Source organism: Tachysurus fulvidraco, chromosome 1 (assembly GCF_022655615.1).
Source record: "Tachysurus fulvidraco isolate hzauxx_2018 chromosome 1, HZAU_PFXX_2.0, whole genome shotgun sequence".
In the NCBI taxonomy this organism is placed as follows: domain Eukaryota; kingdom Metazoa; phylum Chordata; class Actinopteri; order Siluriformes; family Bagridae; genus Tachysurus; species Tachysurus fulvidraco.
The window spans coordinates 45,693,450-45,716,782 of record NC_062518.1 but is presented as its reverse complement, the minus strand read 5'-3'; the positions used below and the strand labels follow the sequence as shown (position 1 = coordinate 45,716,782).

At 39.5% G+C, this 23,333-nt stretch overlaps 3 protein-coding genes and 1 long non-coding RNA gene across 5 annotated transcripts in view; 3 read left to right on the top strand and 1 right to left on the bottom strand.

Moving 5' to 3' along the window:
- LOC113643290 (low affinity immunoglobulin gamma Fc region receptor III-like) overlaps positions 1-23,333 on the top strand; it is a 546,637-nt gene that overhangs the window by 255,099 nt on the left and 268,205 nt on the right. The gene's annotated exons all lie outside the window — the stretch shown is intronic.
- The window catches only part of LOC113633966 (obscurin-like), a 580,831-nt gene that overhangs the window by 376,409 nt on the left and 181,089 nt on the right, over positions 1-23,333 (bottom strand). Inside the window, exons 9-10 of the mRNA XM_047823084.1 lie at positions 4,948-5,241; positions 1,709-1,987 (exon numbers count right to left, since the gene is read on the bottom strand). Coding sequence (XP_047679040.1) covers positions 1,709-1,987; positions 4,948-5,241 — 573 coding nt within the window. The remainder of the gene's footprint in view (positions 1-1,708; positions 1,988-4,947; positions 5,242-23,333) is intronic.
- LOC113633976 (leukocyte immunoglobulin-like receptor subfamily B member 2) overlaps positions 1-23,333 on the top strand; it is a 284,910-nt gene that overhangs the window by 196,660 nt on the left and 64,917 nt on the right. The gene's annotated exons all lie outside the window — the stretch shown is intronic.
- Positions 12,567-13,708, top strand: LOC125138535. The gene is made up of 3 exons (XR_007137742.1): positions 12,567-12,693; positions 12,798-12,842; positions 12,948-13,708. It is a non-coding gene; the product is annotated as an uncharacterized LOC125138535 (long non-coding RNA).

Sequence of the window (23,333 nt, the reverse complement as noted above, 5' to 3'; positions counted from 1 at the left end):
CAAGATTATGAGGCAGAAAACAAGGAAATGACTGTAATGTGATGTAAATTGCAGTATTTATTTTCCAGCAAAAAGCTGTTTTGTTCTTTTACAGGATTCTTTTGTAAATAATTATTCAATTAGAGCAGTCAAATGAGCCAAAGTACAGGATTATGATTTTATACAATAAATATATTTACCTCCTATTTGTATCTGTATCTGTTTAGAAGACATTTTCTGAAGACATTATCTCTGAATAATTGATGTATACTTGGTCACATACAGAATGTTTACCTGCTCTGACTTTTAATAAAATTCAGAGAAAATTCTTCACAGAAATCCTCAACCATGTCCTGAGTCCTATATATGTGTATCATACACATACTTTATTTATACACACAATTGCATAAATACTGCATTAATCTGATGTTACATTTACACTTTTAAAGTCTACACTTCAACACAACAGATAATTTTCCTCACCAATGATCCATAGTGGCTGTAGATTACTGTACTGTGTGTAAAAGGCTGGTTCTCCTCTCTCTCCTCTGCACATATAAACTCCTGTGTGTTTAAGAGCAGCAGGACTGAGAGTGTATTTGCCTTCAGATCCTCTGCTGCTGTCTGAGAAGAGCTCCACATACACGATATAGCCACGATTATTCTTTATTCCAGTTAATCCGTCTCTGTAGGGAACAACTGTGTACCAGCTGAATGTCCAGTCTGTAGAGGAGTCTGTAACCTCACAGCTTAGAGTCACTGAGTCTCCTTCAGTCAGCCAGCTGTGTGGAGATACACTCAGTACTGTCTGTGGTCTCTCTGTTACACAGGAAATACAAGATATTTTTGAATCTAGTTTTACTTAATACAAAGTAAGAAACTTTACATGCACATTTTCACCTGACACACTCACCTGATACAGTCAGTGTAATAACATCACTGGAGTGTGAGGAGCGTGAGCCTCCTCTCTCTGTTCCTCTACAGGTGTATGTACCTGTGTGGGTCACTTCAACACCACTGATACTGTACACCTGTTCACTACTGACAGGACTGTGTGAAGTATCTTTATACCAGCTGTACTGCCAGCTAGAGACACTTTCATCCTGTATGTCACAGCTCAGAGTGACGGTGTCTCCAGTGTAGACGGAGCTCTGAGGATTCACTCTCACAGTCGGTTTGGGTTTTACTGTTGAAACCAAATGATAAATTATTTGTACAAAAAAAAAATATTTGTTTATCTGTTTTGTGGGTTGGGGTTGGAGGAGGGAGTTAGATCGCGGCAGCAGCGAAGCGCTAGAACGGCTCTATGAATGGGAATTTAAATGGTCGGGTAATATGGATGTTATAACCGGATTGGTGCGTGTCGTGGACAGCTGATTAACAGCTGATGCACGCTTGACTGTATATTTTAATGAATAAATATAAAAAACACAGAACCACAAAATATAAACTTTTCTGTCCTGAAGATGTTTACATGTCAGAAAACATAGTTATAGTGTGTGTGTGTGTGTGTGTGTGTGTGTGTGTGTGTGTGTGTGTGTGTGTGTGTGTGTGTTAAACAAAATGTTTTTGGATCTCACCAGTCAGAAATGACAAATACTTTTAAACATATGTATTTCGAGATCATTCTGAAAATTCTGGAATAACAAGAAATTACAAAATAATTAAACAATAATGTTTACGCCTTCTAATAAACCTGTGATGAAAAGAGGAAAAAATCATGACATACCTCTCACTGTAATCTTGACAGGATCACTGAGCGCTGTGTAGTAGTTGTTGTTGTTGTTTATCCTGTGTGCCCAACACCGGTACTCTGTTTCTCCTGCATTATCGACTGTAACATTAAGTGTGTTCACTTGTTCACTGTTCTGATTCTGTAACCACCGATTATTTTTGTACCAGTAAAACTCCCATCCAGTCCCCTGCTGCAGGTCACAGCTCAGAGTGACGGTGTCTCCAGTGTAGATGGAGCTCTGAGGATTCACTCTCACAGTCGGTTTGGGTCTTACTGTTGGTGTGAAATGATGAAGGTGTCAGAGCTGCTTTACACATTACAACATAAGCAGTAGATTCACTGTGTCTAACAGATGCTTTGTGTCTAAAACTAACATTTATATTTAACATTTAATACAAGATGTTACAGTTGTATGTTTTCTTACACGGCTGATATTCAGTATATTTTCTATGTAACAAAATTCATGAACTGATTGAAGTGTAGAAACTCTGTATTTACTGATTATGTTGTTCTTGTAGAAGACCTCATTCTGTTTTGCTTATTCTTCTCAGACAAAATTATTTTAATTGCTACTCTTCCTAGGGCTTTCGAGCCACATGCACTAAAATCATTTCATATCGAAGCTTATTTTTCTAAGCAATACGAGTACCGGTACTCACTGTAATGCGTCTCAATGTGGCCTTTTTTGTCATAGATACCCTTTATAGAGTTGAGTTCATACAGTACCTCGGCAAGCTTTCGATCTATCTACACCAAACTCAGCCAGCTTCTTTAGGGTGTTTCTCTGGAAAAGGTTTAAATTGGTGTACCGACTGGCCTTTCGGTTTGCCCGCAGCCCCGACCCCAATATATGCAAAATAAAAAAACTTTCCACAACAGTGACATGTGACATATCAAAACACTCAAAGCAATGAGGGGAACTTCTTTACGAGTATTTGGTTGAGGTCATGTTACTTCATGTGCAGCCCCACCCCCAAAATCAAAAATGACCACAAAATGGACGTGTCATATATCAAAACACTCAGCACAATGACATGATCGGCATCATGAGTATTTGGATGGTGCCAGATGCTTCCAAAAGTATTGACACCCCATCATACCGGCCTTTGGGACTACTTGCTTCCTCAAGCCAACATCAATGTTTGGCATGACAAACTCTACAAATCTAGTTTTAGACTGTTATTTTATGGATCCTGTACAAATCCTGCACCACCATCTGAACATATCTGTATTTTATCAAAAATGAGCAAAAACATGACTACATACAGTAAAGCTATGGCATCTAAATGGTCATAACGCATGTGTCATCATGGTGTATAATGATGTTATTCACAACAAAAAAAAAAGAAAACAAATATCATGACATACCTCTCACTGTTATCTTGACAGGATCACTGAATTGTGTCATGTAATAGATGTTGTAGTTTATCCTGTGTGCCCAACACCGGTACTCTGTTTCTCCTGCATTATTGACTGTCACTTTAAGTGTGTTCACTTGTTCACTGTTCAGATTCTGTAACAGCTGATTATTTTTGTACCAGTAAAACTTCCATCCAGTCCCCTGCTGCATCTCACAGCTCAGAGTGACGGTGTTTCCAGTGTAGACGGAGCTCTGAGGATTCACTCTCACAGTCACTTTAGGTTTTACTGTTGAAGCCAAATGATAAATCATTTGTATAAAAAAAAAAAAAAAAGTTGTTTATCTAAATAGTTTGTACAAATTCCACCAGTTTCCAATGAAATGAAAAATTATAATTATGATTACAGCATGGGGCAGGTTTTGTGCAGCATTTCATGTTATTTTAATTACAGTAAGTTTGTTTTTAACCTTTAACACTTTATAGCAATTTGTGGAGATGAAGTTATTATTCTGTTCAATATATATGTTGTATTTAGGCTGAAATGAACTGAATATAATCTCTTACACTGTACTGTATATTGTGTATAATGTTTTTCTTCTTTTAACAAAGTTTAAGTAATAAAACAACGTGTGTAACCCTGTTATAGAGTTACTGTTTCCACCATGAAGTACAGATTATTTTAATCAGCCTGTGCCAATGATTATAATTTAATTAATTATTGAATGGCACACTTAACATTTCATCCATTTATAATTACATTTACTGTTTTGGAAAGTCTGACAAACTAGTTATTGTCAGCAATGCTGAGGTAAAAACAGACCCAAATGCAGGATATCTAAAATAAACTGAATTTATTGACTAAAAAACACAAAACAGGGACAAAGACATGACAACCAAAGACAAGACCAGACAAAACACGAGACGAGGATTTCACGCCACCATCGGCAACGAGGCACGATTAAATGCACAGGACAATTAATAATAGAGAACAGGCTTGCAGAGGCGGGGAGGAGTAAACAAGGGCGAGGCAGACATGTGAACACAGAACATAAACAAAAGCACGTGGCCAAAGTCCAGGCTGGATCCTGACAGTTAGTTCTTGTTTTTGTTACATTACGGATCTGGAGGCAGATACAAGTGTAGAAGTTGATTTATTTAGATAGAAATAAGAAATTATAAAACTGTGACACAAAGATGAAGCAAAAACAAACACTAGATCAGGACATCTGCAGAATAAACACACAGCAGTAACAACAGTTACAAGACAAATATATGGTGAAACAAAGGGGTTTAAATACACTGACAAATCAAGGGTTAAAGTGAAAACAGGTGAGAATAATCCAGATACATTAGAACAACAACCAATGACAGGACAGGGGCGGAGACAAGACATGAATCAGAACAAAAACCCACATGACAACGTAAACAAAAACACAACAGAAACAGGTCAATATACATGTGCTGGGTTTCCCTCAGACGTGTCCCAAATATCTGTAACAGTTTTCACTTACAGATGTTTTCTCACCAAGATTTAATTTAATCTATATTTTAATAAATAAATATAAAAAAACACAGAACCACAAAATATAAACTTTTCTGTCCTGAAGACTTTTACATGTCAGACAACATAGTTATAGTGTGTGTGTGTGTGTGTGTGTGTGTGTGTGTGTGTGTGTGTGTGTGTGTGCGTGTGTGTGTTAAACAAAATGTTTTTGGATCTCACCAGTCAGAAATGACAAATACATTTAAACATATGTATTTTGAGATCATTCTGAATAGTCTGGAATAACAAGAAATTACAAAATAATTAAACAATAATGTTTACGCCTTCTAACAAACCTGTGATGAAAAGAGGAAAAAATCATGACATACCTCTCACTGTAATCTTGACAGGATCACTGAGCTCTGTGTAGTAGTAGTCATAGTAGTAGTTGTAGTAGTTTCTCCTGTATGCTCGACACGTGTACTCTGTTTCTCCTGCATTATCGACTGTAACTTTAAGTGTGTTCACTTGTTCACTGTTCTGATTCTGTAACCACTGATTATTATTTATGTACCAGTAAAACTCCCATCCAGTCCCCTGCTGCAGCTCACAGCTCAGAGTGACGGTGTCTCCAGTGTAGACGGAGCTCTGAGGATTCACTCTCACAGTCGGTTTGGGTCTTACTGTTGGTGTGAAATGATGAAGGTGTCAGAGCTGCTTTACACTTTACAACATAAGCAGTAGATTCACTGTGTCTAACAGATGCTTTGTGTCTAAAACTAACATTTATATTTAACATTTAATACAAGATGTTACAGTTGTGTGTTTTCTTACACGGCTGATATTCAGTATATTTTAGATATAATTATAATTAATTCAGTTTGTAATCAGATAGCAGCGGTCAAAATGTCTGGGATGTTCCTGTGTATCACATCATCATTAAATCAGTGTTCACACATTTTATAGAGTCGACAGCAGACAAAGTTATTACATATTTAAATGTCTTAAAATACATTAATGACATGAAATACATCCAACAGAACAAAAGTAAATCATGGGTTATTACCCCAGAGGTGTTAATGTGAACAGTAAAGTGAAGAGAAGATAATGAGGCTTGTGTTTAAACATTGTGAGGGATTTCTGTGATGAGACAGAGACTGATGTGGATGATGATGATAAAAATCTCTCAATTACAGAATTCACAGATAAAACCTTCTAATTCTAATTACTTATAAATTGGTGTTTACTAGACAAGGAAGTAAAAGTCAATATTAAATAAACAGGGACTCAGTTTCTGACAACTCAAAATCTGAACCCTAAAAATAATGTGAAGATATTAAATAAGAAATAAAAACACACAGACTCACCTGATACAGTCAGTGTAACATCATCACTGATCTCTGAGCTCTGATTGTATCCCCCATGTCCTCTGCAGGTGTAGGTTCCACTGCCAGAGTCTTCAACATAACTGATTACTAACCCCTGCATTGTTTTGTCTATGAAATATATCTTAGTTCCATCTAAATAGAGTTTGTTATTATCTTTATTCCAGCTGTAAGTCCACTGAGTGTCTCCTCCTCCCTGTATGTCACATATGAGAGTAACAATCTCCCCAGTGAACACATGTGTATCAGGCTTTGTGGACACCACAGCTTTAGGACTCCCTATAAAACATTCTGTTGTTAATAAACCTCACATAAAGTCATTCCCAAGTCTACACTACTAATATCATTTTTAGAGTGAGTATGAGTTCATGTTTTTGTTACTTGTTGATACTGATATGTGTAACCTGCTTAATATTAAGTAATCAGGGGCATCATGGAGCATTTTATTTAGCACTAGTTATATCTGTTGTTCTCTTTTGTTTTCTTCCATATACTTGCCTAAAAATGACATGGATTGTTCCAAATGATGCACTTTGCAAGTAAAATTAATTATATCTATTTTTATTGAATTATGTGTTCATAAAAATATTTTATTACACCTGTGTCCACAAACACACGCACCCAAACACACACTTACATACCACACAAACACACAGACAAACATTGGACATTGCATTTCATTGGGCCTCCATAAAAGAAAGCTACACATTAGTAAATATTTCACACTTGTGATTTTCCTTTGTCCAGCAGAGGGCAACACCAGATCTACCAATAAGCCACACACACACACACACACACACACACACACACACACACACACACACACACACACACACACACACACACACACACACACACACACAGTGTTTAGTCTGTAATTTTTCATCAAATTATGTGCCTCGGATCATAAATATAATGAAAATAATTCATAATTTCTGCTTTATTATTTTACTTTATTTATTGTATATAAATTATATTATATATAAAAATGTATGAAAAATATATGTTAATATTTTGGAAACATTTTACGGCTCATTATTTATAAGCAGTGAAATCAGACCAGGTCAGTTTGACTCGGTGCTCCTAAATTGCACAGAAAAGCAGGGAAGATTACAGGAGGGTTAAACTTGTGCTGTTTTATATTTAATATGTCACGAAATTTAAGCAGCATAAAACTATTTGTGTGTAAAATTATTTATTCAAATCTGATGATGACATCCTTTGGTTAGATCTAAAAAAACTACATTAATAAACAGGGAACAAATTATACACAACCTTCTTAGCACTAAAACAATTTAAATAAGGAGACAATATAAAGATAAACTATATATAACTCACTTTGAGCCTGGACCACTGGTATGAGTGAAATCAGCACTAAAAAGGGAACAGAAACAGAACATGACATAAATATGGAAATTTTTCAGTGTATTAATGAACACAGCACATTTTAGACACACAGAACACACAAGTTTAAATCTTACTCAGGAAACTTAACTTGTTGAGGTGATAATTCAAAGGCATACATCTTCAGTAACCAGGGAAGGTGCATGAAAACACATACACACACACACACACACACACACACACACACACAATCAACAACACACACGCACACATAGCCTACTGTACACACAGATACACACACACACAGGGTACAAAAGGGAGAGCTGAAACACTAGAATTTGCCTCTTCACTGTAGACGTTGCACTGTAAGGACGATGCCTTTTGCTGCAGTAAAATAATATTCTGTCTTTACTTCTTTGGTTTTACCACCACCTCTGAGTCTGAGTGTGTTTCATGCATCTAGATCAAAACTACGATCACACTAGCCACAATGTAATTTATCCTATGTAATTTAGCTAAGCATTTTGGAAGGGATTTGTACACAGAACAAAAGTCTAGAGTGCTCCAAATTTGGTGCTTAGTCTCCAGGGGTCTCATTTATAAAACTGTGCATAGGATCCCTACTAAAAGTTTACGTACGCCCAAAAGCCAAAAATGGCGTACGCCAAAAAAACATTCCGATTTATAAAACCGTGCGTACGCACACCTCTAAGCAATGTTCCCTTTATAAATCACAGATCACCCGCAGATGTGCGTACGTGAACCAGCCTCAAATCCCGCCCTGTACACGCCCATTTTTTATTATTTTTTTTTTTTTATTGATCGGTTAATCAGATGTACATAAACATAGCGATACAGTCTCAAGTACACAATAAAAAACAATTAAAAGTGGACAATCAGGTGAAAAAGATAGCACATTCTGGTAAATAACAAAATGTACACAGGATCAAGAGAGGTTGTTAATGTGGCACCAGAGAGGTGTCCATATCTGCCAAAAGGCATTAGACCTTTGGTGTATGTCATAAGTGAGCTTCTCAAGTGGAAGTAATATGGACATTTGAGACAACCACATTTTAACAGAAGGTGCCTGAGGAGAAGACCACAATAACAATATACATTTCTTTGCCAGGTACACCAAATTTAAAAACAGTTGCCTTGTGTGGAAGTCAAACACAGTCTCAATTCCACTATACAGCAGATACAATTCCAAAGAGAAACAAAATTTCAACTTAAGGAGCCTTTGTAAAAAATGATGTACTTTAATCCAAAAAGAAAAGATTTTGTCACAATACCAGAAGCAGTGAAGGAATGTTCCTTTGTGTTTCTTGCAATTAAAACAGAGATCGGAGGAGTATTTGCAAATCTTTCTTACACGTGAAGGTGTAAGGTAAACTCTGTTAAAAAATCTGTAGTTGAGTTCGTGAATTCCCAAAGAAGTACATTTAGGGAACACATTGTTACATACGGTGGACCAGTCCATATCGGTAATTCTGTGGCCCAGGTCTTTTTCCCACACTCTTTTCAAGCTCTCTAAGGAGGAAGTACACGAATCAACCAAGGCATTATATATTTTAGATATTAACCCCTTAGAGAGATTGTTTTTTATTATAACTTGTTCTATGTCAGTAAGATCACGTCTCAGCTTACCATTATCAGACAGAGGTTTTATGAAATGACGCAGCTGAAGGTATTTGAAGAAATGGGACTGTGGTATACGATATTGGTGCAATATTTCTTGAAAGGATTTTAAAGCCTCGCCTGAAAAGAGACAAGATAATTGCGAGATCCCTAACTTAGACCAGACTGAAAGGCCGATATTTTGCAGAGATATAGGGAAGTCAGGATTAGAAGCAATAGGTGAGAAAAGTGTGAGTTCAGCTGGAATCTTAAGATACAGTTTAACGTCTCTCCATGTCCGAAGGGTGTTTGAAATGGTGAAACTTGTCGAGGAACATTTAAGCTTTTTGGTATTTGCAATAAAAGGCAGAAATTTTATTGGGAGAGGAGCGCAAGCCCTTGCTTCCAGATTAAGCCATCTAGAGTCGGTCCTTTCATTGTACCAACTAACCATATGCTTCACCTGTGCTGACCAATAGTACAGACGAAAGTTCGGTAAGGCGACTCCTCCCTTATCCTTTGGTTTCATTAATTTGTTAAAACTAATTCGAGGCATTTTGTGGTTCCAGATGAATTTAGAAAAGTGCTTATTGATGTCTTTAAAGAAAACATTTGGTAAATGACAAGGTAGGGATTGAAATAAATACAGAAACTTAGGTAGAATATTCATTCTGATCACGTTAATCCTGCCCAGAAAAGAAATAGGGAGTGTCCGCCAGGTGTTAAGGTCTTTTTTAATGGAATCCAGAAGAGGGGCATAATTTGTTCTAAATAAATCTGTAAATAGTGGTGTGACAAATATGCCGAGATATTTAAAACCAACAGTAGTTATTTTGAAGGGTGAGAGAGATGCAAGATCATTTGGAGCAGAAATTTTAAGAGAAAGCGCCATGGATTTTGACAGATTAATTTTATATCCAGATAAGGCACTGTATTCTGAAATACACTTTAATATTACTGGAACAGACTTCTCTGGCTCAGAAATATACAGCAGTACATCATCTGCATACAAAGAAATCCGATGTTCCTCATCTCCCACCGTTATACCAGAAAGGTATTGGCACTGCCTTATAGATTCAGCCAGTGGTTCGATTACGAGAGCAAAAAGCAGGGGTGAAAGAGGACACCCCTGCCTCGTACCTCTTTCTATGACAAAGGGTTTTGAGATCAGACCATTCGTAGTGACTGTAGCTCGTGGATTAGTATAAAGCAATTTTATCAAATCGATGAATTTAGGACCTAAATTAAATTTCTTTAGGGTGGCAAAAAGAAATTCCCATTCGACTCTATCGAAGGCTTTTTCTGCATCCAGGGAGATAATAAGGGCTGGGAGTTTACGTGCTTGAATCTATGATGTTCAAGAGTCGGCGAATATTATCTGTGCCAAAACGTGATTTTATGAATCCCGTCTGGTCCGGCTCTCTGCGAGTCTGCGAGCAAGGACCTTAGCAAGTATTTTATAATCGGTATTCAATAGACTTATTGGCCAGTAAGAGGCACATTCTTGAAGGTCTTTTCCTTTTTTTGGAATTAAACAAATTGATGCCATTTTCCACGACTCGGGGGCCACTCCATTGTCTAGTAAATCTTGGAGAGCGGGCATTAGGATAGGTGAGAGTTCTGGCCAAAACTTTTTGTAAAACTCACAGGGGAATCCGTCAGGGCCTGGAGATTTGTTGGCAGGCATAGATTGGATTGCACTGAAGATTTCTTCCGGTGACAGGGGAGAGAGATTTAATGGTCATATTCCATCAAGGTGACAGTTTTATTACCCCTGGCAGCTGCAATGTCAGCTGGTATGACAGCTGTTATGACAGCTGTTATTAGTGATATGAAATTATTAAAGGTTAAAGGTTATACCTTTTGGTGTGGTAGACATGTCTTAACTCCAAGTCAAGTCAAGACCTCCCACCACCCCCTCTCATTTCAGTGCTTGGTTCCCATAGACAGGTGACAAGTAATTAAAACAAGGAGCTATGTTCTTTTTTTTTTTTTTTTTAAAAAGGGGTTTTATGACCCCTCAGAGGAAGCAGTGTTGTAAAACAAGGACCTATGTTTTTGGCTTGTTCCCGTAGACAGGTGACAAGGAGCTATGTTCTTTTTTTTTTAAAAAAAATGGGGTTTTATGACCCCTCAGAGGAAGCAGTGTTGTAAAACAAGGACTTATTTTTTTTTAAAAATGGGTTTGTTTTAACCCCATCAGAGGAAGCAGTATTGTAAACAAGTAAATATGTTTGATTGAATAGATAGAGATAGGTACTTAAAACTCGTGTTTGATCCGGGGGTGTTTTGCGATAGGTTACCCCTCCCCTCAGACCGGATGGTTTTCAAATCAAGATTATGACCCCCTCCTTTGTGTTAGGAGCATCTCTCAGTCTGATCGTTAGTCAATGGGGGGTGCTATCTATAACGTCACACACGCGCATCCTGACCAAACGCGCGTGAGAAGAAAGTTGATCCGGGGGGTGTTTTGCGATAGGTTACCCCTCCCCTCAGACCGGATGGTTTTCAAATCAAGATTATGACCCCCTCCTTTGTGTTAGGAGCATCTCTCAGTCTGATCGTTAGTCAATGGGGGGTGCTATCTATAACGTCTCACACACGCGCATCCTGACCAAACGCGCGTGAGAAGAAAGTTGATCCGGGGGGTGTTTTGCGATAGGTTACCCCTCCCCTCAGACCGGATGGTTTTCAAATCAAGATTATGACCCCCTCCTTTGTGTTAGGAGCATCTCTCAGTCTGATCGATAGTCAATGGGGGGTGCTATCTATAACGTCTCACACACGCGCATCCTGACCAAACGCGCGTGAGAAGAAAGTTGATCCGGGGGGTGTTTTGCGATAGGTTACCCCTCCCCTCAGACCGGATGGTTTTCAAATCAAGATTATGACCCCCTCCTTTGTGTTAGGAGCATCTCTCAGTCTGATCGATAGTCAATGGGGGGTGCTATCTATAACGTCACACACGCGCATCCTGACCAAACGCTCGTGAGAAGAAAGACGCGCACACGCGCACCCTGAGCGGAAACATGCACCTGAGCGGAAACGCGCGTGAGACAAAAAGAAAAAAGGAGCAAACGCCTGAGCGGACACGCCCACACGTGTAGGTAAAAAGTGAGAATTTTCCGAAAATTTGGCTATGACTTCGCGTCTTTGGATTTTTCACAACGGAACAGAACATCTACGATCTTCTAAGCATTGAGAGCACGGCCTTTTCAATAGGTAAGAGTTTATTATTAACTTTATTGTAAATTTATAAGTATTAGAATGGTTATCGTTTGATATTACCATATATGAGATTTTCAATATTTAGAAGAGTGACTTGTTATAACTAGTTTTAGTTGGGTTTATACGTAAAGTCTGTTTTAATTACAGAACAAGGCCAGCCTATCTGACGCAATTGTCTGTGAAAACGTATCAAACAAACGCGACCCTTCCAGGGTAATTTCATTCTGACTCTTAGATCTGTGTTTTTTTTCTTCAGTCGATTGTTTTATCATATATTACATTATAATCTAAATGTTATATTTATTTATTTAATTCATTGTTTATTCATTTTTAGACAGTTGTAGTGAGATTATTTCCGGCGACGAGTCTTCTACAACGCACGTGCTAGGCCTAAGAACGGGGGGAACATCCAGGGTCTATCCAAAAGTCGATAGCTATTTCCGGCGACGAGCCTTCTACAACGCACGTGCTAGGCCTAAGAACGGGGGAACATCCGGGGTCTATCCAAAAGTCGATAGCTGTAGTAACCCCCACAGCTCAGACCAGTTTTACAAACTACGGGTAAGTTACACCATGAAAATATGTATGTTGTAAATCTTTCATTAACCTTATATGATATTTTAAGTATTTAATTATCCATTATTTTGTATGTGTGACATGTTCAGAAGACACCGGAACAACGTCTAACTCCGATAGTTCAGATTTTTTGGGTAATTGTCTCATTGGGTAAGGTCGTTAGCATTCTCTTTTCAATCAACCCTTAAGAGTGTAAAACAATCCTCCACACATTTTTCTGTAATCTGTATTCTATTTAGATACCGTCATTGAAGGAGTAAGAAACTACAATCAATCCCTTGAAGAAAATTTCAACATTGGAGACACTCTTCAGGATTTTTTTCAGCTAAGGGATAGAATAACTGAAAACTTTGAGCATGTCTACAGTGAGTATGTTCAATCCTTGCATAATACTCTGGAATCCTTAAATTGCTGTGTTATGGTGAATAAAGAATTGTTAAGACAATATTATTTTAGAAATGGCTCAGAAGCGTTCGAGTAATTCTCCCTCTTCAGAAGCTAAAAAAATTAGAATTGAAAATGACCCTACATCATCACATGATCTCTGCTTTGGTGAAACTTCGACTTTTTCAAGTAGTCTGTTACAACGTGACCCGTGCACAACCCTGAATCCTTTTTTAACCGATGCAATCAATGAGTTGAATGATGGTTTAACATCGACACTTAGACACGATATTCAGAGCCCTAATCCGGGGTTGACCGATAGTTTAACAGCGACACAAACACAGCTGCCTCATCATGACGTGTTCTTAGAATTGAATCAGAGTCTGTTAACGTTGCAGAATAGTCTAAATGATCAAGATCAACCTGTGCCGTTAAATCCCTTTTTGATAGAAGCTGTAAACCAATTGAACGAAAGTTTTAACTTATCTAACGAACAAAATGTCGTTAATGCAACACCTCCAGTAACCTATCAACATCAAGAACCTGCATCTCAACAAGATTTGCTTCATGGTCTTAATCAAAGTCTTATTTTGTTAAATGACAATATCATTAACTTAATCAACCAGCCTGTTAATGTTCTGCAAAATCCCAAAACTGATCATGAGCACATTCCTGAAATGGTAAATGATACATCAGTAGACAGTGCGCCGCCTACTGGTGAAAATGTACCCTTAGATCACAAAGACAGAGCGCCGCCTAGTGGTGAAAATGTACCCTTAGATCACGTAGACAGTGCGCCGCCTACTGGTGAAAATGTACCCTTAGATCACGTAGACAGTGCGCCGCCTAGTGTTGAAAATGTACCCTTAGATCATGTAGACAATGCGTCGCCGCCACATAGTGTTGAAAACAATCAAATAGGCCATGGTGTAGATAGTAATATTAGGATAATTAATCGTGACAACTTCAATAACACAGAGATCATAAGAAGAGTGAATTTTTCTTCTATCGCTAACGTCAACAGTTTTGCTGAATTTTATAATTATGTTTTAGAGATTTTAAACAGCATGATAGAAGTTGCGAATGAAATGATTTCACCTAAGGATTATGTCACCGTTGAAATTAGAGGCGTTACACTCAATGTGTCATCTCACATTCACACTAGTCAATGGAGCCATCGATTTACAGTCTTTTTTGACCATTCTCGAAAATACCATTCAAAGTAATCGTGACATATTTACGGATAATTCGCTTGAACTGGTAGTACAGATAGTTCGACCACCTCGCGGTGGTATAGGTTGTAGACGGAAAGTTGCTACAATATTCAATTCAGAAGTTGTACAGAAGAAGATGCGACACTTGTATATTTTTTACAATAAAGACAACATGTGTTTTGCATTATGCGTTACACAGCTTTTAAATCGTGATAAAAGCAATTTTCAAAATGAAAAAATTGCTAAACAGCTCCAATACGCTGTAGGTTTAACTGAAAACACACCCGTCACCTTTGCCGATGTGAGTAAATTTGAGGCACATTTACAGTGTAAAATTGTAATTTTGTACAAAACTAGCGATAAAGCCGGATTCTCTTTCTTTCAAACCAGCAAGATACCGCATGAAAAAACGTTGTACTTGTTTTTGCATAACCATCATTATTACGGTGTTAAAAACATCACAGGATTTTTGGGATGTAGTTATGTCTGTCATTTCTGTCACTCGGGGTTTAAGGATATGCGGAACCATAGATGTGCATATAGTTGTAACATTTGTTGTGATGTAGACTGCTACAAACACCCTCAAAACATAACAAAATGCCCGGATTGTATGAGGTTGTGTAGATCAAAATATTGTTTCGATAGTCACAAAGCGTTGCGCCAGTCAGAAGGAGGTGAATTTTCTCAGTGCAATAGAGGATTCTACTGCAGCAAGTGTAATAGGGTGTACCGCGATTCATTTGGTCTTGAACGTCACGTTTGCCCTGAGAGTTTGTGTCAGTTCTGTGGTGAAAAACTTGATACAGATTGTGAACACAGGTGTTTTATACAGCCTTTAAAGAGGGAAAAGTCTAATGAGAGATACATCTTTTATGACTTTGAAACTAGACAGGAAACGGGTACTCATATAGCTAATTTCTTATGCTGTATTAATTACCGTGGTCAGACATGGTTGTTTTCAGGTGACACATGCGTCCGAGCGTTTTTTAGACATTTCCGCTGTAGGAGATTCAGAGGTTATACCTTTATCGCGCATAATGCTAGAGGGTTTGATTCGTACCTTTTGCTAAACCATTTAGTGAAAGAAGGAATCACACCCAAGATTATTGCACAAGGCGGAAAGATACTGTGTTTCACCGATACCGATCTTCCGGGGTGGAGCCTCGTGTAACGCTTTCAACAACGGAAGTGTTTTTGTCAAGCGTATAGACATTGTTTTCAGTAAAACCTTTTCTTCTTCTTCTTCAGAACATACACAACTGATTTTTCTTGCGGTAACAAACCTGATCGGAGTCGGAAGTCTTCTGGAGTATTTGATTTTAGGTCAAAAAATAAATAACCGTACGGTCTGGTGGTGGCGTCTTGAAAACATTCTAAAAAATATTTCCTGTTACTTGGATACATTTGTTGAGCTAGCACACTGATCTGTAATTCATCTCTAGGGTTTTTAAAAAGAAGCATGTAATTGGTGTTCAAATTGATTGTTCTACTAGACTTGCCTTGAAAAAACAAATTCTGAACCAGATATATGACACTTAGATTTCTGTGATGCGTGTATTTAGTAAAAGCTTTTTCCACCTCCTCGTTTTTACTCACAGATTCCATCTAGTCATCTATTATCACCAAATTTGTTTTGCTGGGAGGAAACAGTTTGTCATCACACAAAGAATCGGGGATTCCTTGAATAAAATTGACATTTATTTTGGTCATCAAATCATCATACAAAGGTTGCCAACATGAATAAATCCATACAATATTTTCAGGAAGTTTGGACAACACCTCTTTACAATTTTCCAGCAGCATTTTGATAAAATAAGATTTGAATCTTGAAAATTTGGCCCGCGGGCCAAAGAATCTTGCAAATTTGGCCCGCGGGCCTGAGATTGACATAAGTGATGTAGATGATCAGAATTTAGTGACAAAAGCATGAATCCATGATCCCAACCTGACTTATGTGAACAGTTCAGGCTGCTCATGGTGGTCTATGAATGTTTTCTTGACACATTTCATCCCTTAATACCATTTGAGGATTGTCTGAAGTTTGGTCCATTTATGTTATACTAACTTATAATGGTTAATTCCAGCATTACACTGCACCATATAACAAAGTTCCACACAAATACATTCCACACAAACCTGTGCCAAGAGAAAGACCATGAGTATAGTGTAGTTTGGTGGCCTCCACAGTTACCAGATCAGAATCTCTGTGGAGAATCTCCACTGAAATCGAAAAGTTAAAAAAAAGTTAAACATGGAAACTGAAATCACTGTCCATGAAACTCCAAGCCATGCACCTTTCTTCTTTATGCTTGGGCATGTCCCTAGGTTGGCAGATGATGTCATTTTTAAGCAACGGATGAAAGTACTCAAGTGCCTGATTATGATTCGGATGCTAAGTCCTCGTTATCCTGCTTCAAGACTGCAATGAAAACTGCACAGAAACATTCTTCAGCTGTGCAGCAACAATCTCACTGAACGGGAATCACTTGGTTGGAGGACACTGAGTGCTTGTAGAGAATAAAGGAGAATGTGGGGAACAAGTTGGCTGATAGGTGTGAAGATGGGGTATATACTATTTACTGTATGATGCAGGAGGAAGGCTCAGAATTTAGCACCAACATCTTGAATACATGCAACATGCAAGTATTTTTAGCTTCACACCTCCTCCCCTTCTTCACTGCTGAACTCGCAACACTGAATTTAAAAAAAGAAAGAAGCTAAACCACAACTGTGCACTTGTATATGTTCTCAGTTCTCCAAAAAACTCTCTTTACACCGTGTGTGTCAGTGTACAAGGATAATGGGAAGTGTTTATTTCTGTAGAATTCTGTGATAGATTTGACGCAAATAAGTAAATGATATTAGACAATAGTTTGGTGACTGTGTGTATTACAATAAGCTTATTGCACTGAGATGCTTCACAGTACAGACCATAATAATAACAGAAATGTTACTGTAGGTTATAAAATATTTTCTCTGTTTATCAATTTGGATGCCTTTTAGTTTAAAAGAGTTCAGTGATGTTAGTTAAATTTACCCACATTATTAGTTATTGCTTTTACACGTCCATCTTCACCCCTCAACACCTTTTTTTCACACATCCGCTTCTTCACACCTAAATTTGCACCAACAAACTGTGACCTGCTACCAGGCCTCTAACAGTGTCACTGCTCTGTATGTACAGGACTAATTTTTACTACTACTACTACTACTACTACTACTACTACTAATAATAATAATAATAATAATAATAATAATAATAATAATAATAATAATAAAGTTATAATTATAAAATAATGATTTTTATTTATTTTTATTAAATGTGCTGTGCATTACTTTGGTACTAAAGTGCATTAGAATGAACATGTTCTTCTGCACAGACCATAATAGTAACAAAAAAGGAAATGTAGGTTATAAGGAATTTACATAAAATTGCTAGTTAATGCTAAGATGTTTTTTTTAACATTTTTGTATACAGGAAACACCACCACAAGAGAACCATCAACTACAGATTCAGACAATACAGACTAACCTTCATTAGAGGATTTAAACCCTGTGTTTTAAACTTGCCCTACTTGTACTCTTACCTGTTGAACTATCATAGTTACTGAGAGTATTTACACATCAAACTAAACCCTTCTAATAACAGATATGGACACTGATCCACCTGAACAGTCATGATGAAGTACACACAATGTCCTAATCACACAATAAGCTCATCTCTCAGGACATTCAGACTGCCCCACTTTATACCCCACCACTCACTCTAATGAAGACACGAAGAGAACATTTACTCACAGAGCATCACAGGGAGTGGACTGAGCTCCATCTTGTCCGTCTAATGACTGACTGACTGACAGAGCAGTGGTGTGTGTTAAAGATTTACCACTTCCTGATTGCTTATAGAGAGAGGGAACAAAAAGAGAGAGAGAGAGAGAGAGAGAGAGAGAGAGAGAGAGAGAGAGAGAGAGAGAGAGCACAACTGATTATAACCTTTCTTTTATGTCTGGATAGGAGTTTGTTTGGATGTCTGGTGTATATGACAGGTGCAGGACTTATACATATGAACCGTCAGTTCTGTTAAAAACTTGCAGTGTTGGTTGTGCTGTGTGGTTGTCTGTCATAACATAATGTTTACATTGCTGTTATTGTTCACTGTGCAATTTTTTAAACAAATTGATTGCTGCTTTGGCAAATCTTAAAACTATTATAAGCTGAATTGAAAAACAAACAAACAATTAAAAACAACAGTTACCCAGATAATAATTTCCTCCTATGCAAATCTAATTATAACCATCAGGTTTTTCTAAATGGATCTGCTGTATCTAGCTGACAAAAAATTGTGTTCGCATATGCGCAACTCAGATCAGGCAGCAGGTCTGTTGTAATATCCATGTTATGTTAGGGGCTGGAGTAATTCCCTGTTAGCTCATAACGTTATCTCAATGTTTAAATTTGGTTCTTTGTACACATGTGGACAAAATTATTGGTACCCTTTGGTCAATGAAAAAAAACTCACAATGGTCACAGGAAAAAACCTTTAATCTGACAAAAATAATAATAAATAAAAATTCTATGAACCAGTGAAATTCAGACATTGCTTTTCAACCATGCTTCAATGGAAGGTCACAAGTTTTTAGCAGCGTAGAATTAAATGTTAAAATGATTAAAAACATAACTAATTGCTGTATTTACCTTGCAATGTACTACTGGTGGAACTGTTGATATGTGTTTGAGGTCGAATGTGGTGTTTTATATTGAGTTATTTTTAGTTTGTGTTACGAGGCCTAATCGTAATTGATTTGTGCATTGTCTTTGTTTTATGTACAGTAGAAGTTTTATGTTTTAATTCTCCATGCGGGTTCCCTTATTTCCTGTTATTTCCAATTTAGTTGAATTGAATTAAGTTTTTCACTGATTTGTTATCAATTAATTGAAAATGTGTATTGAATCTGTCAAATGCAACATTTTATACACTATATGATCACAATGAATACAGATTTAATTGATCTAAAAAGATAAAGAGCTGTTTTAAATAAAAAGCAGAAATAATGAGAATGTGCTGTGGAAGTTTTGTTTTAAATGTCCAAGCAGGTTCCCTTATTTCCTGTGTTCTCCATTGTGCTGCTCAGCAGAAAGGATTGCCCGGGCAAGACCGTCACACTTACACAAGTCTTTACTGATTGCTAGTGATGGTGAAGCATAGCTTTCTTGACCCATTGAAGCTTTCAGCACAATTCAGAAAATGGTTTATTACTCAAAGCTTTTCAAATCAGAGCTTGATGAGGATCACCTGCTGGTGAATGTAAGAGAAAGCTCTGTGTGACAAAATGTTTCAAGTTTGGAAGCAATAATGACTGGATAAATTTGATAATTAAGCGAATATTAATAAATTAATGAATCAGTGTATTAAATACATATGTTCCAATGCTTACTTACAGTAACTGAAAACAAAAATGTTAGATTTTTTACTAAACATTTTGTATTGTGCATGTGGACATGTTTACTGTTATATATAAATAACACAAACACACGTCTGCACATGCACATATTTACACAATTATAATAAATCTGTAGCCTACAGACTAATGTACTGTATATGGGCAAGGCTTATGGAAGCTTTGTGTGTTATTTTGAAGTGTTATTTTGAATGACTGGTGCTTGGGAACTGAGACCAGTGCAGTGCTTTGAAACAGTGGGAGTATGTATGTAAATGACAGTGATTGATGGTGATTATGGGTAACTTATGTGGTTTGATTTTTATTTAAAAACAGGATTTTCCTATGTTTTACAGGCCAGCCTTAGAAAATATTTGTTCACATGGCACAGAAGAGGCAGGAGTACACACATAGCTCGGGGCCAGCATGTATAAATGTGGGTTCATGTGCCTGTGATGTGACCAAATCTGAAGTGGATTATCAGAGCCGGTACTTGCGTACAGCAGACTATCCAACAAACTTAATACCTGAATATTAGGCTACCATTAATGATGCATTTAGGAATAATAAATATGTTACAGTATGCAAATATGAAAAGGACATCCAGTTGGACATGAGTGCATTAGGCGTCTTGTCAGAATAACATGAAAGATATGAATTAGAACAAAACTGTTGCATATCGCATTGGTCGCAATTCATTTCAGCAGACAAGTAGTCTAGAATACACTAAAACCATAGCCTTTGTCTAGAGAGGTGGGCATCCATCCATCCATCCATTTTCTACCTCTTATCCGGGGCCGGGTCGCGGGGGCAGCAGTCTAAGCAGGGATGCCCAGACTTCCCTCTCCCCAGACACTTCCTCCAGCTCTTCCGGGGGAATACCGAGGCGTTCCCAGGCCAGCCGAGAGTCATAGTCCCTCCAGCGTGTCCTAGGTCTTCCCCGGGGCCTCCTCCCGGTTGGACATGCCCGGAACACCTCCCCAGGGAGGCGTCCAGGAGGCATCCGAAACAGATGCCCGAGCCACCTCAGCTGACCCCTCTCAATGTGGAGGAGCAGCGGCTCTACTCTGAGCTCCTCCCGAGTGACTGAGCTCCTCACCCTATCTCTAAGGGTGCGCCCAGCCACTCTGCGGAGGAAACTCATTTCGGCCGCCTGTATCCGGGATCTTGTCCTTTCGGTCATGACCCAAAGCTCATGGCCATAGGTGAGGGTAGGAACGTAGATCGACTGGTAAATAGAGAGCTTCGCCTTGCGGCTCAGCTCTTTCTTCACCACAACAGATCGGTATATCGACCGCATCACTGCGGAAGATACTCCGATCCGCCTGTCGACCTCCCGCTCCATCCTTCCCTCACTCGTGAACAGGACCCCAAGATACTTAAACTCCTCCACTTGAGGCAGGAACTCTCCACCAACCTGAAGAGGGCAAGCCACCCTTTTCCGGCTGAGAACCATGGCCTCGGACTTGGAGGTGCTGATTCTCATCCCCGCCGCTTCACACTCGGCTGCAAACCGTCCCAGTGCATGCTGAAGGTCCTGATTTGAAGAAGCCAACAGGACAACATCATCTGCAAAAAGCAGAGACGAAATCCTGTGGTCCCCAAACCTGACTCCCTCCGGCCCCCGACTGCGCCTAGAAATCCTGTCCATATAAATAATGAACAGGACCGGTGACAAAGGGCAGCCCTGCCGGAGTCCAACATGCACCGGGAACAAGTCTGACTTACACCCGGCAATGCGAACCAAACTCCTGCTCCGGTCATATAGGGACCGGACAGCCCTTAACAGAGGGCCCCGGACCCTATACTCCCAGAGCACCCCCACAGGCCATCACGAGGGACACAGTCAAATGCCTTCTCCAGATCCACAAAACACATGTGGACTGGTTGGGCAAACTCCCATGAACCCTCCAGCAACCTGGTGAGGGTATAGAGATGGTCCAGTGTTCCACGACCAGGACGAAACCCGCATTGTTCCTCCTGAATCCAAGGTTCAACTATCGGCCGAATTCTCCTCTCCAGTACCCTGGCATAGACTTTTCCGGGGAGGCTGAGGAGTGTGATCCCCCTATAGTTGGAACACACCCTCCGGTCCCCCTTCTTAAACAGAGGGACCACCACCCCAGTCTGCCAGTCCAGAGGCACTGTCCCCAACCGCCACGCGATGTTGCAGAGGCGTGTCAGCCAAGACAGCCCCACAACATCCAGAGACTTAAGGTACTCAGGGCGGATCTCATCCACCCCCGGTGCCTTGCCACTTAGGAGCTTCTCAACTACCTCAGTGACCTCAGCTTGGGGGATCGACGAGTCCACAACCGAGCCCTCCACCTCTGCTTCCTCAATGGAAGACATGTTGGTGGGGTTGAGGAGATCCTCGAAGTACTCCTTCCACCGTCCGAGGATGTCACCAGTCGAAGTCAGCAGATTCCCACTCCCACTGTAAACAGTGTGAGCAGGGCACTGCTTCCCCCTCCTGAGATGCCGGACGGTTTGCCAGAATTTCTTCGAGGCCAACCGATAGTCCTTCTCCATGGCCTCACCGAACTCCTCCCAGACCCGAGTTTTTGCCTCCGCAACCACCCGGGCTGAAGCTCGCTTGGCCCTCCGGTAACTATCAGCTGCCTCCGGAGTCCCCCGAGCCAACCAGGCTCGATAGGACTCCTTCTTCAGCTTGACGGCATCCCTTACTTCCGGGGTCCACCACCGGGTTCGGGGATTGCCACCACGACAGGCACCGGAGGCCTTACGGCCACAGCTCCGTGCGGCTGCATCAACAATGGAGGTGGAGAACATGGTCCACTCGGACTCAATGTCTCCAATTCAATTCAATTCAATTCAAGTTTATTTGTATAGCGCTTTTTACAATAGACATTGTCTCAAAGCAGCTTTACAGAACATAAACATAGAGCAGAAGGTAAACATAATTAATGATAAAGGAAATAACGAATAATAAAAGAAATAAGAATTAACAGAATAAAAATTCTAGATTATTATTAGATGTATATAGTTCACAGTGTGTATACAAGTGTCCAACCTCCCTCGGGATCTGGTTGAAGCTCTGCCGGAGGTGAGAGTTGAAGATCTCTCTGACAGGAGACTCTGCCAAACGTTCCCAACGGACCCTCACAGTACGTTTGGGTCTGCCAAGTCTGTCCAACTTCCTCCCCTGCCATCGGACCCAACTCACCACCAGGTGGTGATCAGTTGACAGCTCCGCCCCTCTCTTTACCCGAGTGTCCAAGACATACGGCCGGAGGTCAGATGAAACAACCACAAAGTCGATCATCGACTTCCGACCTAGGGTGTCCTGGTGCCATGTGTACTGATGGACACCCTTATGCTTGAACATGGTGTTTGTTATGGATAAACTGTGACTAGCACAGAAGTCCAATAACAGAACACCACTCGGGTTCAGTTCGGGGGGGGCCGTTCCTCCCAATCACGCCCCTCCAGGTGTCACTGTCGCTGCCCACGTGAGCGTTGAAGTCCCCCAGTAGAACGACGGAGTCCCCAGTCGGGGCACTTTCTAGCACCCCTTCCAGAGACGCCAAGAAGGTCGGGTACTCTACACTGCCATTTGGCCCATAAG